General features: G+C 40.0%; 1 protein-coding gene across 1 annotated transcript in view; it reads right to left on the minus strand.

Annotated features, from left to right (window-relative positions):
* The window catches only part of ap1m3 (adaptor related protein complex 1 subunit mu 3), a 33,409-nt gene that overhangs the window by 2,811 nt on the left and 13,995 nt on the right, over nucleotides 1–16,603 (minus strand). Inside the window, exons 5-11 of the mRNA XM_085251892.1 lie at nucleotides 11,224–11,371; nucleotides 9,519–9,645; nucleotides 5,740–5,882; nucleotides 4,652–4,723; nucleotides 4,210–4,368; nucleotides 1,990–2,115; nucleotides 1,354–1,429 (exon numbers count right to left, since the gene is read on the minus strand). Of these exons, the coding sequence (XP_085108018.1) occupies nucleotides 1,354–1,429; nucleotides 1,990–2,115; nucleotides 4,210–4,368; nucleotides 4,652–4,723; nucleotides 5,740–5,882; nucleotides 9,519–9,645; nucleotides 11,224–11,371 (851 nt within the window). The remainder of the gene's footprint in view (nucleotides 1–1,353; nucleotides 1,430–1,989; nucleotides 2,116–4,209; nucleotides 4,369–4,651; nucleotides 4,724–5,739; nucleotides 5,883–9,518; nucleotides 9,646–11,223; nucleotides 11,372–16,603) is intronic.

Below are 16,603 nucleotides of genomic sequence, written 5' to 3' on the forward strand. Positions count from 1 at the left end.
TCAGGTTCATTCCTGGGGCAGATAGCAGGTATGAAACTTGAAGATTTCTGGCGGTTGTCCAGCAGAGGTACTGGACTCCCATCTCCATATCATTACCATTTGCGTCCCCACTGAAACCCGTGAGCCTGTGTGGAGGACTTTGCTGCAGTCTCATCAATACACTGCAGCTTTAAACTGACCTGTTCAAATGACATGTGTGTGTTTGGGGCGAAGGTGTTGCTTTTTATTTCAACATGCTTTGCAGGTAACATCTCAGGTTAATGGGATGAAACAAGCTCAAAGCTGACAAACACTTCTTGGTCCTTGTCGCCCTTGTTGTCAGCAGCTGACGGATGTGGGTTCATTCCCAGGGCAGCAACTGAATCTCAAGATCCCAGGTGCTAACGTTGCTGCAGAAATTCGGCTGTTTCTGTTCAAAGTTGGACATTAAACACGCTACCTAAGCCTCGAAGAAGCCAGAAGGTTTCTATCCTTGGCAACCTGCATTTTGTCACTCTAAGCCCCTGATGACATGGCTCGTGGTGATAGAGCCAGGTAATAGATATGATAGATGCTATCCAGCTGGGTTCATTCGAGGGACACACACTGAATACTGATGCAGTAAGACCGGTTGTGACTCTGATCTCTCTTGGGAATTTACTCCTCTGTCTTTCTAGGAACACCAACTTGGAATCCAAAAAAAGTTCAAAATATGCACCGTGTAGTCTTCCGACACTTGATGTTAATTGTCATGTTTTATGTGATGGTTTTTTCAAATTAGCTAATCTGTGGATGAGATGAGACACACAGTCCTGATGAAGCAAACTGTGTTTTTTCTTTTTTCCTCTAGCTTATAATGACCTTAAAAAAACGCTTTTCAGTTATCTTTATCTGAAACCTTAACCACCTGAGGTCCATGTTGTCACAGGTCTGCTACCCCCAACTATCTTAATGCTATTATTTGGACAAAGCTAAGAATGAGTATTTTTGAAAATTGTGAATATGTTTTAAATTAGAATAATTATTCTTGCTTCCCTGATTGCCTAGACTTTTGAGAACAATTTCCTAAAAACAAAAATGATTCTCGATATGATGACTACTTTGACTACATTATTACTTAATGAGAGAAATGCAATTTTAAATCCAAGGGCTTTCAAACCACAGATGCAGACATTTGCAGCTCTGTCGTACATGAAAGTTTCATCCTTCAAAAAGTATTTGTAAAATTCTCTTAAACTTCATCAACCGTGCTGCCAAATCAGAGCAGCAGCATTTCCAGTTAAAAAGTGGTCCTAAGTGGCCAATCTGCAGTGTTTGTGTTTGTTTTTAAGGGTGAGTTGTAATGAATTCCACTTCCCTGCGTTATTTTCTCACCTCCACTTTGCGTGATGTAGCGCACCCATGGCAACGCCTGGTAACCACTCTTCTCTATGATCTTTAGGTAGCGCACCTGGGGGAACATTGACATTTTAACTACAGTTATTTCACTCATTCAAACACATTATGAACCCTCATTTTCTTTAGTGGTTTGACATTACAGTTTACTATAAACAGACTGTGCGCTCAGGTAGCTTTCTGTCAGTTCATTTACAGCAGATATAAATGCCTTCTATCTAGCGAAAACCACAGATCTCCACATTTTGATTGTTTTTTCTTCTCACTAACTGAAGAAATAAAAGACATTCTGAAGAACTAAAAAATGTCTCATTTTTAATGGGTTGTAACAAAAGAGAGAAGGTAAAATTGAAACATGTGAACTCTAATGTAGTCAGGTAGAGCTCATTTATAAATGACCTAAATATCAAAGACATTGGAATGTGAAGGTAGTTTTGCTCTATGGTTTAAATTCAACAAGGAGTGAATTGAGACAAAGTGTGTAAGGAGATCGTTGCCATAAACTTAAAAGATGACTTAATAAGTTATCCATTTAATCCAGTAATAATTTTTACTTTACAGAATGCAGCTGTACAAGGAGGCAGTGAAGGCAAACGGTGCGTTGTCATCTCCTACCTGAATCCCAGACACAGTGAAATAGGGTATCTCAAAATTAACTGTGATTGGTCTCTTTGCCTCGAGCTCGTCACTCTCCACGCTGGGCAGCCCAAAGTGTGCTCGCATCACGTACTCCTTACCCCCCTAGACAGCCAAACAGAAAAGAGAAAAGGCCACAGAGCTGTTATTGGGTCTGTTAGGTAAACTCTTAAATTTAGGATGATGCCATTTATAAAGCTCATGTCTCAAGGGGGCGTCCCATTCCAGTTAATACACACAGCCACACGAGGCAACTACCTTATCATATCAAGGTGAATCAGATATAGTTTTTTTTTAGGATTTAGCATATACTATATTAAACACATGCAAGTTTGTTCTCTGGCTCGACTTTCTTGAAGCCTCCTATTCATTTGGTTTATAATATAAACAACATAATATAATATATTTACTGTTGACTTTAACCTGGGTGTTCCTGTTACACCCAAAGTCGACTAGGATTGGTTCCAGCTCCAGCCACCCGAGGACCTTTTTAAATAATAAGCAGCTCAAGCTAACGGTTGGATGGATTGATTTTAGAGTGATGAAGCGACAACTGGAGCATTCTTGTTCATTTGTTAAAAAATAAGAAAAACAAAAACTAATCTATTCTGCTTCACTAGTACTGTGCAAGTGAATTTCTTTTTTTCTGTACAAGTAGCCTGGCAACAAAGGAAAAAAAACAACACAAGTGTCATTACAATTTTGAAACGCTGTTGTATGTGACATCACCTTTGTCCGCCTGAACCCTGCCCACATCGAACCGAAGAGAAGAGCTCAGGCAGAAGCCCAAACACAGAAACACTCTGCTTTAAAATAACTATTCTAACTGTGGCGGAAAATTGTGCATTCATGCAGCAACCCATCTGTCACAGGAAGAAGCTGATTAAGCATAATAATCATTTGGTAATGTCGTTTCTAAACTTCAATAAACCGACAAACCGAAATAACTGCAAACAAAAAAAAAAAGCCTCATTGTTGAACTGATTATGAAACATTTTTTCTTGTCATTATACGGTTGCTATGGGAAACCTTATCAGCTCTGCCCTCGCTTAAGGCTGATAAGAAATATCCAATAAATGATAAATATGTCAAAGATACATATATTCATGCTTATAAAATAGCTGAAGGCAAATTGACTTATAAATGCTGCATAAACATTTCTGGTGTTTATAAAAACAGAGTCAGACGTAGCTGGGTGGAGCTCACAGCTGGTTGACTGTGGATGAGCGCTCTCTATAACCGCTTTCTGTTTGTTTCCTCAATCTAAACCTCGAGACTGGAGAGAATACGTCCTTTTACAGGGTACAAAGGTTGCGAGTGATGGAAAAATCCTCTGCACAGTCACACGCAAGTTAGTCAACTATACTTTACAGCTGCAATTGCTAACCCTCCCTGACATATTAGATGTGTAATGAATTACAAAAGGGGATATCAAGACTTGACAGATAAAAGAACCTCAGCTTCAAGCCAGTTAAATTTCCTTTGAGGAGCCTACAGAGCAGAAACTGACACAAACTGAAAACAAAGTGGAAAATAGGGGAGATAAGATGTGATTGTGTCTGGTTTTGTATGCTGGGAGGTTGGCGATAAAGTGATAAATGGCTGCTGTCTAATATTTGTCACAACACATCTTCATTTCTGACAGATATTCTGTTTCAGGATTATGTAGAAGTGCATCAAGCTGCTGCTGCTCTGCTTTCAAAGCATCACTTGGGAAAAGGGGAGCTTAAAAACCTCCATATATATATATATATATATATATATATATATATATATATATATATATATATATATATATAGTGGATCCATAGTTGGTCCTGAGCCACTACATTTAAAGCAAAAGCAGAATTTGCGCCATCTGCTGTACGTTTTGAAAAATGGACACATGTGTCTAACATAGATCAGAGTATATGAATTATAGTATAAACAGGAAGCACTCTCAGAACGCAAACCTCGGTCGAGGCAGCTCACTCTCTGGGCAGTATTTACTTTTAAGGGACTAATATTTGATTTTGTATGAATAAAAGAATAAATGGAAAACACTTTTCCAAAACAGCTAAAGAATGTCTGTCGTTTTCAGTCTATTTGATTTAATCTATTATTTATTGCTGCTTGTTGAGAAGCGCTATGCCTGTGAGTGTCTGTGAGAAAATATCAGTAATGACAACATGATATATTTTGTTTACAGGCCACACTAACAGGGAAAGATTTGATGTTCCACTGCACCACATTCTTCTCAGGCACCCACTTGGCGCTGCCTGTGCTGGTCTTGAACTTGGGTGAGTCAGCATCACTGGGCACCGGCACCAGAATGGACACGTTGTTGGCAGTGGAGCGGCTCTTAAACTGACTTTTAGCCTGCAGATGATGTCAGAGAACAGAGTTCAAGCGTCATTAAAGATCTTTATAACAAAAAGCACATGCACAAATTCAAATAAGACCTTGCAATTATGCAACAGTGTTGTTACTTTGCATCACCACACTGCGAACAAACAGATGGCAAACAGCAATCCATTGAATGTGTCATAAATTATAGATCAGCTTTAGTGAAGGCACTAATGCACTTTAAACCCAGATCAGCATATGGTGCATTTTGCTCTATGTGTGTGCATTCATATATTTGTGTGTCATTCATCGTTACCTTAACCTTGATCTCCACGCGGCTGTGAGAGAACTTCTCAATCACACTCTCAATCCATATGAGAGGCTTCACCTGTCAGAGATCCAGAGGTCGGCGAGGGATTCAGAGAGTGGACACAAGGTCAGAAATGCACCGAGCGCACAATCGAGTGCATCGCTGCACACATCATAACAAGACAAACAGTGCTGTGGCTGTGCTTGCAGAAGGCTGTAAATAACATTCACACATCCAGTCACTTTATCCTGGTTTTCAAAGACTCAGGGGAGTGTTTGTCTTGGTTTTAAAGTCTCATCATGCCATCTCGTAGTAACTGGAATAATTATTTTATCCAGGTTTCCTAACAGTATTTGTTTGTGCAGAAACTATTGGCTGAGCTGCTGAAGACCAACAGAAGTACTTAAACATTTTGAATGAAAGGTGAGGTGCCCTTAGCCACTAGCTACCTGCTAGGCATGACATCAGCTAGTTTGATTGGTCCTTGGTCCTTTTTAGAGCATCTTAATCAAAGTTAAATGTCAAATAATATGGCCTGATGTGCTGCTAACTGTACTGACATAAAGTTTGTGGTTTGATATTTCTTTACCAATAATCACTATTTATCTGTGTATATGTAATACACCAATATTGTCTTATGGGTGCACCTTGCTAACAAAGCTAAAAAAAAAAAAAAAAAAAAAAAGGTCACTCCAACAAGGCTTAAGGCTTCAACCCCACTGGGTAACATTGTGGAGGCTCCATCTATTTTTTATAAATACAGTCAGCGACTCAGATACAGTAATGTCCATTCAAGTACACTAAAGGAGTGAAAGTTTTACTTCTTTATTGCGATTGACCAAAAAGAGCTGGGTAATGTTATTTTTAAAACTGAGTCTTTTAAAGTGTTGGATGTTAACAACTTTACCAATTTACTATGACTGTGAAGATCAGTTATGAACAGCAAGCTTCACTATAAGTAGATAGCTTAATACAACAAAAATGAACATCAAAGAGTACAAAAACAATAAAATAAAGACACTTTTTGGGTTGTCATGTCATTTGACCTAATGTGAAAAGAATGTGCTCTTTTGATAACGTTTATGTGTCCTCACTGTAGTGTTGAGGCGGTAGGACATGAGCTCGCTCTCGCCGTCAGGGGGGATGAAAGAGATGGTACGGTCGTTCTCAAAGCGTGACAGACGAACACACTGATGAAACTTCACATCCTCCAGCTCCACTGTCTTGCTCTTCTCTCCTGACACAAACACACACACAAAGATTGAGAGCTTTGTACACAGCCTTGGGGAAATCAAGGTCAAGGTAATGATGACTGACAAACATTCACTTCATCTCTCTCTCTCTCAGACAAACACACACTGAAAGCAGTGTGTTACCAGCTCACAGTGCCTTCTTCTCATCCTCCACTAAACAATTAGTTTTGCTGCTACACACAAGCACACAGTTTGTATTTAATACCTGCTGCCATCATCCCCCCAAATGAAACTCACTGATTTCTGCAGACATTCAAGCGATATGAATGACTTCTGATATAGTCACACCTGCTATTGTTTATAACAATTTATTTAGTATTTCAAATGTGACAATAATGCCTCCATGTATTCAGATTTTTTTTTTTATGTAGCCAATTGCCCCCCAAAATATTAAAGTCACAAAAGCAAAACCATTAAAAAAGAAAATCCCTGAATAGACTCGGCACAAAAACACTCTCAAAGTTAAAGCTGCTACCTAGAGTGAACACACTTGCACTGTTGCAGTAATCAGTTACACTGTAAGGGGAATCTCTTTCATGGCAGCCTCTGATGCCTGCTGGAGAACGCCTGATGCTCACCTCTGCCGTGGTTAATTGAGGGTGCAGAGTGGTGAAAAACTGCTGTAATGACTGTGGGCCTGTGAGCCTTCAGCTAAATCCCCCGTTCAATAGTGAGCTAAGGCTTCACCTGCTCAGAATGCAACCCCGGGACCAGCACTGAGGCCTGTCAGAGGGAATGTGCCTGCCTGTGTGTGGATGTGCGTATTTGTGTATTCTGTGTGTATTCTTCTTCACTGTCCTCCCTCGTGAGTTGGTGTTCGTGCATGTGTTTATGCATGCCCGTTTTGCAGATTTGTGTACTGCGCTTGTTTCTCTATTGATTTTGTGTGTGTCTGTGTGTGTGACATTTTATAATGTGAAAGTGGAGAAAGGTGGATGCCATGGAGAACCCAACACTCCTGGTCAAGAAAAAGCAGGAAACGCTTCCTGTTTGTGTCCTTCTATGCCACTACCATAGACACACACACACATACACACACACACTTGTATGCAGCGTTATCAAGACAAGCAATGAAAGGTCATACAGGATACTGTCTGTCATTCCCTGGACCTCGGGGCCCAAAGAAGAGACAGGTGTGCGTGCACATGCCAGAGGAGGATTGAAGATGCAGCAGTGTCCCCTGTGGTTCACCCTTACGGCCACTCTCAGCATGTCTTTAATGCACAGTAGCAGACAAGAGCAACCTAATCTGTTTTTCTGTCCACTGTCACACAGTGGGGGGAAAAAAGACGTTATAGTGACAACTGATAAATGCCTAAAGCATCTTAATGGTGCTTCGAGTGGCCAAAGGAATATTTAATCGCCTTAAATGTGAAGATTGGTTAGTCTAATGTTTGATGTATATTATTGTAAACAACATACCTCTCCATTTTTGATTGTCAGTTATAAACGTAAGTAATTAAAAGCTGTCACCTTGGGCATTTTTATGAGTCTTTGACATTTTGTGGAGAAACTGATTAACTAAGAAAATGATAAGAGTGCAAACTGATAACAACATAATTGTTAGTTGCACGCAAAGTAGCCTGCAGCTCATAATATGATTATATGGGCTGCTTTGAAAACGTCTGTCATTTTTACCCAATCCACACAGTCTCAAAACCTAAAACTCCACTGACTTTAAACAAGCCATTGAGGCCACTGAGAGAGAATTTTGAATTACTTAGAGAATATGCGAGCAGCTGTGGACATTCAAGGGATAGAAATGATTTTGTTTGCTTGCTTTCAGTCAGTAAATAACACAGGAGTGACTTGTGTTATGGTTATTTCAGCTCCGTGTGGTGACAGTTCTGGACTTCTACCAGCGGAGGGCAGCATTAAATGATTTATACTTCCTCTTTCTTTTTTTGTCTGCATCAAGCTGTGACTAAAAAGTACAAACCAAGCAACTATGATAATCCAATGACTGGGAAATGATATGTAAAATGTAACTGCAGGAGATGAGAGTGCAAAACACTTTTTAATATTTAACAGTGTGCGTGTGTGTGTGTGTGTGTGTGTGTGTGTGTGTGTGTGTGTGTGTGTGTGTGTGTGTGTGTGTGTGTGTTTGCATTTGCCAGTGCGTCTGTTTGATCATTATTTCTGATCATTATTTCTGAGGATATGCTATTTCCCAGACTCCTACACACAGCAGGGGGATTGTGGGCTGCATAGGATAGCCGCGGACCCTCACCTTTCATCTGCAGGGCTGTAGCCCGGGGTGAGGATTAATGCAGAGGCAAAGAGGGTAGACAGTGAAGGAGCCTTTCCCCTTCACTAGAAACAGTAGGGGGGGGGAAGAAATGAAGGCAAAGCAGAGGAGGAAGAAGAGATGGAAGAGGAGGAGGAGGATGTGCAGGAGTAGGCGAGAAAAGATGTAGCAGTGGGAAACACCGGTGGAAAAATTGGTAGGCAGAGAGGGGGAGGTAGAGGTAGGAAGAGAGTTATGCATGGGATTTAGGCAGAAAGAGGAGCTAAAGCGTGAGGGTGAGTTCAAGGGGAGAGTGAAAAGCCAAAAGCTCAACCAGCACCAAACAAAGTAGAAAGTGTATCAAAAAGCAATAAAGCATTCTACTGATCGTTTAGAGGCTTACTGTCATTTCATCAGTTACAACAAATAGACTGCATACTACACCAATCAGGCAAAACATTATGACTACTGACATATGAAGTGAATAACACAGGTTATCTCTTCATCCTGGCACCTGTTAGTGGGTGGGGTATATTAAAGAGCAAGTAAACATTTTGTCCCCAAATCGATGTGGACAAAAAGCTGGAAAAATGGGCAAGTGTAAGTCTACAGCATGTCCAAAACAACACCTCTTGTGGGCTGTTACTGGTCTGCAGTGGTCAGTATCTATCAAAGAGGTCCAAGGAAGGAACAGTGGTTGACCCACAACAGGGACATAGATGGCCAAGGCTCAGTGATGCATGTGAGGAATGAAGGCTGGCCCGTGTACAACTGTAGCTCAAATTACTGCAAATGTCAATGCTGATTCTAATAGAAAAGTGTTAAGAGTACTCTTGACCACCGATGAAAGCAGGATAGCGCGCCCTGCCTCAAAGCAAAAATGGTTTAGGAATGGTTCAAGGAGTACAACAGCAAGTTTGAGGTGTTGACTTGGCCTCCAAATTCCCCAGATCTCATTCCAGTCAAGCATCTGTGGGGATGTGCTTGAAAAACAAGTCTGATCCACCTTGTAGCTCACAGGACTTAAAGGATGTGTTGCTAACATCTTGGTGGCAGATCCCACAGCACACCTTCAGGGGCTGTTTTGGCAGCAAAAGGGGGAGCAACACAATATTAGGCGTGCATAATGTTATGCCTGATCGGTACATAATAATGTTTAAAAGTTACTGTAAACACATGCAGGTCCAGCTCCAATTAAATTTCCCTCACTGACTTCAAGTGCTACAACCCTTATGTGTGCTGGATGTTGTTTTTAAATGTATAATACTGAGATAAATCCACAGATATACAGGGATTCTGATCCTTTTTCATTCTGTCAGCTGCCTGCACGAGTGTTCAGCTCTGTAATAAAGGCTTCTAGTGACACAAATGGCTGTGGGTGACTGTTACTTACTGCCTGTGAGCTCAAACAGCACTTTGTCATTGAGGCCCAGTCGAAGTTCAGGCATCCCTGACAGGACCACTTTGAGCTTGATGCTACCCACTATTTCACTGCGCAGGACACTGCCACTGGCACTCACCTACAGAGAAGAAAATAAATTTTAACATTAGTTTGTTTCGATTCTGTGAATACATATGCTACACAGTCAAATCTGCCCCTTGCAGCTGTGGAAGTTCAGTCTGATGATTACAATTACAATTTTCTTGAAACAAATACATATTCGTTATTTGAAGAATTACACTTTTCAGATATGTAGTTCCCAGAAGAAGAAAGCAACAAACCAATCGACCTAACCATTCAGAGGATGCACACAGTCTGAGGGACAAAACAGAAAGTCTTTTAGCATGCAGCGTAAGAACTGTAAGTAAAACACTGGTGAGGAAGACTAAAAAAAAAAAATGTTGGGGTGCTAGTTTCACTCACTGGGTGAGGAGGCAACCATTTACCACATGGCTAAAACCCAGCATCCTGGGTGTGAGTCCAACCCACAGCCCTGTGCTGTGTCTTCTCCTGCTCTACTCCTTACTACTTCAATAAAGCAGAAAATACCTCAAAATAAAAAAAGAAAGAAATAAAACTCTGTCAACATTAAAAAAAAGTCCCTGTTCACAGAGAAGGAAGCGGTTACTGGTTTTTACACCCCTGTGTAGTGGTTGAACACCTCCACCAAATTAGTTTCCATGACTCATAACTGCAGTTGTAACTTGATTGTCCTTGAGGTGTTGCCTCAAACACGAGGCACATGAGAGAAGATCTGATTCTTTTGTGCATTTGAAGACGCAGCATGTTCACGTATTCAAACGTCTTCTTCTTTTGCTGCAGGAAATCTTAGACCTTAATAAAAATAGAAGTTCTTCTAATTGGGTCATGAAGCCTGACAACATCACATTTGCACACCGTGGTATTACTGTCCATTTAAGCCCGGTGGTGGTGGGGGGGGGGAATGTAATAACTGTAAAGAAAGGGAAAGTTACAATGTAATGAAATATTTTGGATGATAGCATTTACATACTTTTAGTTAAGAAAAGTGTTTTTCACCAAGTATTTACTGAAATAAAGCAGGTGGGCATTTGAACCTTTCTATTTTCCAGCAGTTAGACCATGAATTAACTAAAAATGCTGTACAATCATCTCACTCACAAGAAACATAGTGTGTGACTTGTCCTGAGGTATTTTGTCTGCTTGATTTACTGAGTAACCTTAGACATAAACTGAGTCATTCAATGAAAACACAACAAAAATATTGCACTGGAACAGAATGGATGATTATTGATGCAGAGACAATTTACTCAGCGATTCAATTCAAGGGAAGATAATTTTAGCAGTAACGCACATCCACTTAGCCTCAAGGAAGCCAAGTCTATTTGAACCGCTTGAGAAAGTCCAGCGATTTTAGACAATGGATTTAAAAAACGGATAATGGTGTTTGAACAATGTACGAACTGATAGTGAAATTAAAATGAGAGTCATGTGTTTTCTATTATGTTAGTTTACTTCCTGTAACTGAATTCAATGGTGAAAAAATATATATAAATTCTAATGATAAAGAGCCATATTATGTACATTACATTTGTTTTGATGACACCATGGTCACCGCATGGCTGGAAATGAACATTCTTACTGTACAGCTCTTTATGATGCTGTGATATTGACTCACCAGAAGATTTACTGACTCTATAACATCCATAAACACTTCATTCTTTCTGTACTTGATGCCCTCTGACCGCCAGGACACAGCATTGGTGACGGTGGCAGGAGGTCGCGGTGCCCCGACCTCTAACTTATGGCCCTGCTGTGTAATGTACCTGAAGGAGACAAAGGCAGAGAGAAGCTCAAGTTGTGTTCAAAGTCAGTCTGTAATCCTGCTGAGTAGGACACCTGAAAACCCATGTACATCATTCATCAAGCTAGTTTGAAAACTAATGATCGCAGCCTTCATGAAGGTGTCTGGGAAAGAGGCAGCACTTTCTAATTTTGGAGGAGTACCATGATAAACTGCAGCAGGCTGAAATTATAATTTAATCTCCTCATCTCCTCTAAAGACTGACAGCTTCTCAGAGGCCTAAGAACAACAGCGAGATCCTTAACTCAAATATATCTAAATGAAAAATGGCAACAAACAGCGTGTTTATCTAGCAACATGAACCAAATCTCTCTTGAGGAACGTTTCTACGCTTTGCATTAATCGCACCCCACGACTTTAAAAAAATGAGTTACTCAAGCGTGGATAAATTAAAGGAGCTTTGTATTTGTGCTGTACGAAGATTATTCATGAACGTAATTAGAAAACAGATTTACATAAATCAATTGGGGCTGTAGCCACGGATAATAATGCGATACATGCATTTGTTTACATGAGACTAAACAATGACATATTGGCTGGGTAAATACGAACCAACGAATCGAGTATCTACTGGGCCATGAGGAAAGACTGGGACAGCTGATTCAAAGGAACTGAACCTGCAGCGTGTAACGCATCCTGAAGCAAGTTTGTCAGTTTTCTTTGATTTGTTGAGGCTTCTCTGTAGCTTGCAACTGTGTTAGGATGCACTGACAGAAATAATGGAGGTTAGAGGCCTTTTATTGACACAATTTAGGAAAATTCTGATGGACAAAAGATGATCTGTTACTGGCTGAAGTAAAGCCTTTAAAGTTGGATTCATGCTTCTGCTCAGTTATATACACATACTCTGTTTTCAGCTCTAGTTTTAATGCCACCATCCAAGTCTTTAGCTGCTGCTGCATTCTGCAGATAATCAGTCAGCTCTTTGGTACTGAAAGTTAAATTAGAGTCTTAAGACAGAGATCTTGTCTACGGAAATGAGCCACCCTCTGCTTACTAAGACTGGCCAAGCCGAATCAAAACCTCAGATGTGAAACCAAACCAATGTGCTAAAAAACACTAAAAATGCTCAATACTAAGAGAGAATTATGGCACTTGGGTGATATTATTCAGGATACACCGACACAGAAAGCTCCTTTCCCAGTAAACACATACATTTACATAATTTAAGTGGTAGGCTGATGACAAAAATATTTAATGGTGCAACTTCTGAAAAATGTCAACGATGTACATATACTGCTCTAAATTAGGTCTAATATTAACTGTACTAAGAACAAATCAATAAACTCATTATACATTTTAACATGTAACTATTCTGCCTCTACCCGAGAACAGAGCACTGCATTACCTCATCGCTCTTAACCAAGCTGTAAAGCTTTGTTTCACCGGTCCTCTTCGACTCCAGGGATGTATAATGACTCGTCATGAGAATAAGAGGGAGCTGCACTATGATACATCATGTGACCAGGCCTCTTTTACCGAAACACCTGCCCCCCATCACTGTTTACCTCTCAGTGGCCTCATTCCCACTGCAGAGCTGTCTGGATATTTCTGCCTCCCAATTATTTCCCCCCAGAATATGAAGTGTAAACAGTTATTCCAGTTGAAGGGTTATTAATCATTTTTGTATTGTATGTATTTAGATATATGTTAGTGTCTGAGTATATTATTATTCACAATGATTAAATGCTGGTACTTGGCAGGAGAAACTGAAATTAGAGTTCATCGTACTTCGAAGAAGTATCAGCTTAAATTGAATTTAATCAGTTTCTTTGACATTGGCACAAAAAAGACAGACTGACAGTGATCCAAAGTGCACTCTCTGAAGCAGCCCCTTATCTCCACCCTGAGTTCATTACTCTGACACTTTCTCCTCCCCTCTGTCTCCTCCTCCGTTTAGCCGTCTCTCATCTTTTCATTCTCCCACTCAGGCCTTCAAGCTTTCCTTAGATAAAACCACATATCAATGACCTGAATGCTCCAGGTGCATTTCCAAACCTCAAAAATCTCTATTTGCTGAAAATGAGAATCTCTAAAGCAGGTATGCAATGTTTATCATTTCACCTTTCATACTTTTCAGGAATATATTGAATGTAACCTGTATTATTAGTGCCATCTAAGCCACTGATCCAACCACTCAACAGTACTGGGCAGCATGGTGGTGTGGTAGTTAGCGCTGTCCCCCACAGAATAACGCTTACCGGTTTTAATCTCCCGATTGGCTCAGCTTCCTACCATAGTCCAAAGAGATGCATGCTAGGTTGACTGGTGAATTTAAATTGTCTGTGGGTGTGAGCTGTATGAATGCACAGCATCAGTGAAGAGTTAAAAAGAAATGTGACTTCAGTACAATGTTCTATAAGTGCAGGTACATCAAATCGCTGGGCATAATGTGTTACACTGTAACTACTTAAAGTACTAAACACTACTTTAATCTAATGAGTTCATTCTGAAAATCAATCATTTAGTTTAGTTTTGTTTTTGTGATCTTGGGTTTTTTTTCCTAATAAGCAATCCATTTCTGTTAAATATTGTATTATATTAGCCGTTTCATTTTGTTTTCAATAAAACAAATAAAATAAAAATTCCCTAATGTGCTAGCAGTGTTTCTGTCTCTGGCCCTTTCCTCACAGCTGCTTACTAGCAAAGAAGATCCCCTTGACACTGAAAGTATTCACATTGTGTGTATATGGATAATAATACTTCATAGCTCGACTTCAGAGTACTGTCACGTTTGGTAACACAAAAGTGCTCCAACAAGTTGCTTTTGTCACGTATCACTGTGAAGTAACAGACTAATGCTAATGGCAGTAATCTTGTAAGGAGACGTGTTACTTCTAAAGGCTAACGTATAAAAATACTGTCCAGAAAATTAACTTTTTAAAAAGATGTTCTTCAAGCCTGCAATAAACACTTTTTTCTTAGCATCAAGGAGACAATATTGCTTAAATGTAGTATTTTTTTTATTACACAAAATGCCATCTAAAATATTTCCCCTTTTTTAGCAGACAACACCAAAAAAGGACAAAAATAAACAAAACTTGCTGTGAAGCCTCCAAAACTGAAGGATTTTCTTGGCAGCTCTCTGTGCTAAGTCTTACTATTCTTATTATAAAACTATTTAACTACGATTGTTCTAAACATACTTGTCTGTGAGATTGTGTGATTTCTAACTGTGTGAAATCCTGCTAAACAAAAAGAGTCTTGCTTTCCCTTAAAATCAAAATTTTCTATCTAATCTCATCCACAAAATGTGCCAAATAAACAAGTTTTGGATTGATTGACGGATTGAGGCGGAAGATTTTTCTGTGTTTTCTGCCCTAGTTCCTCCAACCTAGCGGGTCTTGAATGCATGCTGACATGTAGGAAAGTCTGTAAGTGCTGAGAGATGAAAGGCGGCGACAAGTGGGTTTGGGGTTGACGCCGGATTGTTTTGCTGCTTTGCTGTTTGTTCTGTTTTGCCCTGATTCTCCTCAGAAATGCTAATGAAAGGGTCTGGAAGCTGATTTGGCAGCAAACTGATGGATTAGCATAACAATAGCAGTCAAAGGAAACACACACACAGACACGCCTACACGCCGATGAAGATTTCTACGTATGTGCACACATGAACTCACTCACGTGCATGCGCAACCCTCCAGTCACACTTGCATCCACCCACACAGACACACAGTTATACTCTTGCCAGGTAGATAGTGTTAAAATGTAAGAGAAGAGCAGTGTTGGGGGCATGAAAAGGTCAGAGAACTGAAGTAGCCTGCAGACAGAGAGACAGAACGTGTGTGTGTATGTGTGTGTGTGTCAGAGAGAGAGAGAAAGAGAGAGTGTGTGAGAGACAACAACTGTATGGCTCCTTGGGGAAGAGAAGAGCAGGGATTTCTGTCTGAGTGTCTTGAGTGTGTCTAGCTGATGGTGTCATTGTGTGTGAGTGCCAACAGGAGCCTGGTAATTATCAGCAGTACTCAGACGCTCAGACACTCATACGCATGCACGCGCTCGCACACACACACACACACACACACACACACACACACACACACGTAGCCAAAGCCAAACCTCTGTGAAAAAAACCACATTAAATTAAACATCCATCATGTATTACTACACATAAAACATGAAAAAGGTAAACAATACACTATGCAAATGTGAAAGTTTCTGATAAAGCACCCTGTAAATAAAGATGGTGACAAATAGCAATGCAATAACAAAAAAAGACAAAGAAATTGTGTGCACAATATATTCACAGCAAAATAAAATAATCAAATAAAATGCACACACTAACAGCCTATGTGCCTGTGGTGCTGTGGGCTTCAGAGTGAATGTTGATCCTTCTCCTGGAAACAAAAGTCTCTCTGTGGAGCCATGAGGAGGGTAAAAGCAAAACAACCCTGTGTACAGCTCAAACACAAAGCACGAGTGGTCCAAAGAATAGCAGTGGCTTCACTTCATTTCACTCAGTGTATAAAGCTGAGCCATTCATTACAATTTTAGTCACCAGTTGTGCTCAGTTGAATGAGAAGAAAAAAAATGGCCTAGAGCACTTCAAACAGAATCATCATTTGCTCTCATTCCCTCTCTCCCGCTAACTTGCACCATGAAATATGAAGCTGTTACCTCGCTGAAAAACTCCTGTTTTGTTCCCTGATGGATGATACAGGTACCACTTGAGTAAATGTGGTTACATTAAAACCAGACAGGAATGCAGCAATTATGGCCTTTGAGAGTTTGTAACTTTCACCTCATCAGCCTGATTAGTGTTCATTTTAAATGCCATACTGTTTCACCGTTTGTCCAATATAAAATCACCAAAGCAATTTCTACAAGCCCTCTTTTACTTCCACTGCACAGAGTGTAAGTTTTGCCACTGGGTGTCTCTCTGAGAAAATATCAAAAGACAGAGTTTGATGGTGTTGCAATGACAAAGGTAATGTATTAAAATTTTATTACTGTCGCGTTTGGCCACTCATGATGTCTTTTTTTCCTTTTTCTTTTAATGAAAGGTTAGCTAATACTTTCAAAATAGTTTAAACACAAATATCAAAGAAATATACCGTACCATGCAAAAATCTTTATTCACCACTCTTTATATTTTACCTCCAAGGAGCTTTCTCTTTTGCAATAGTCCTTCAAGGCTTTCTGAGGGTTTTCAGTTTTCTTTGGACATTGGCTGCTTTTTCACTCATTTTTAGTTCAG

Source organism: Mchenga conophoros, linkage group LG17 (genome assembly GCF_057382185.1).
Source record: "Mchenga conophoros isolate Kocher_MC1m ecotype Shallow Benthic linkage group LG17, M_conophoros_male_GT1.1, whole genome shotgun sequence".
Taxonomy (NCBI): domain Eukaryota; kingdom Metazoa; phylum Chordata; class Actinopteri; order Cichliformes; family Cichlidae; genus Mchenga; species Mchenga conophoros.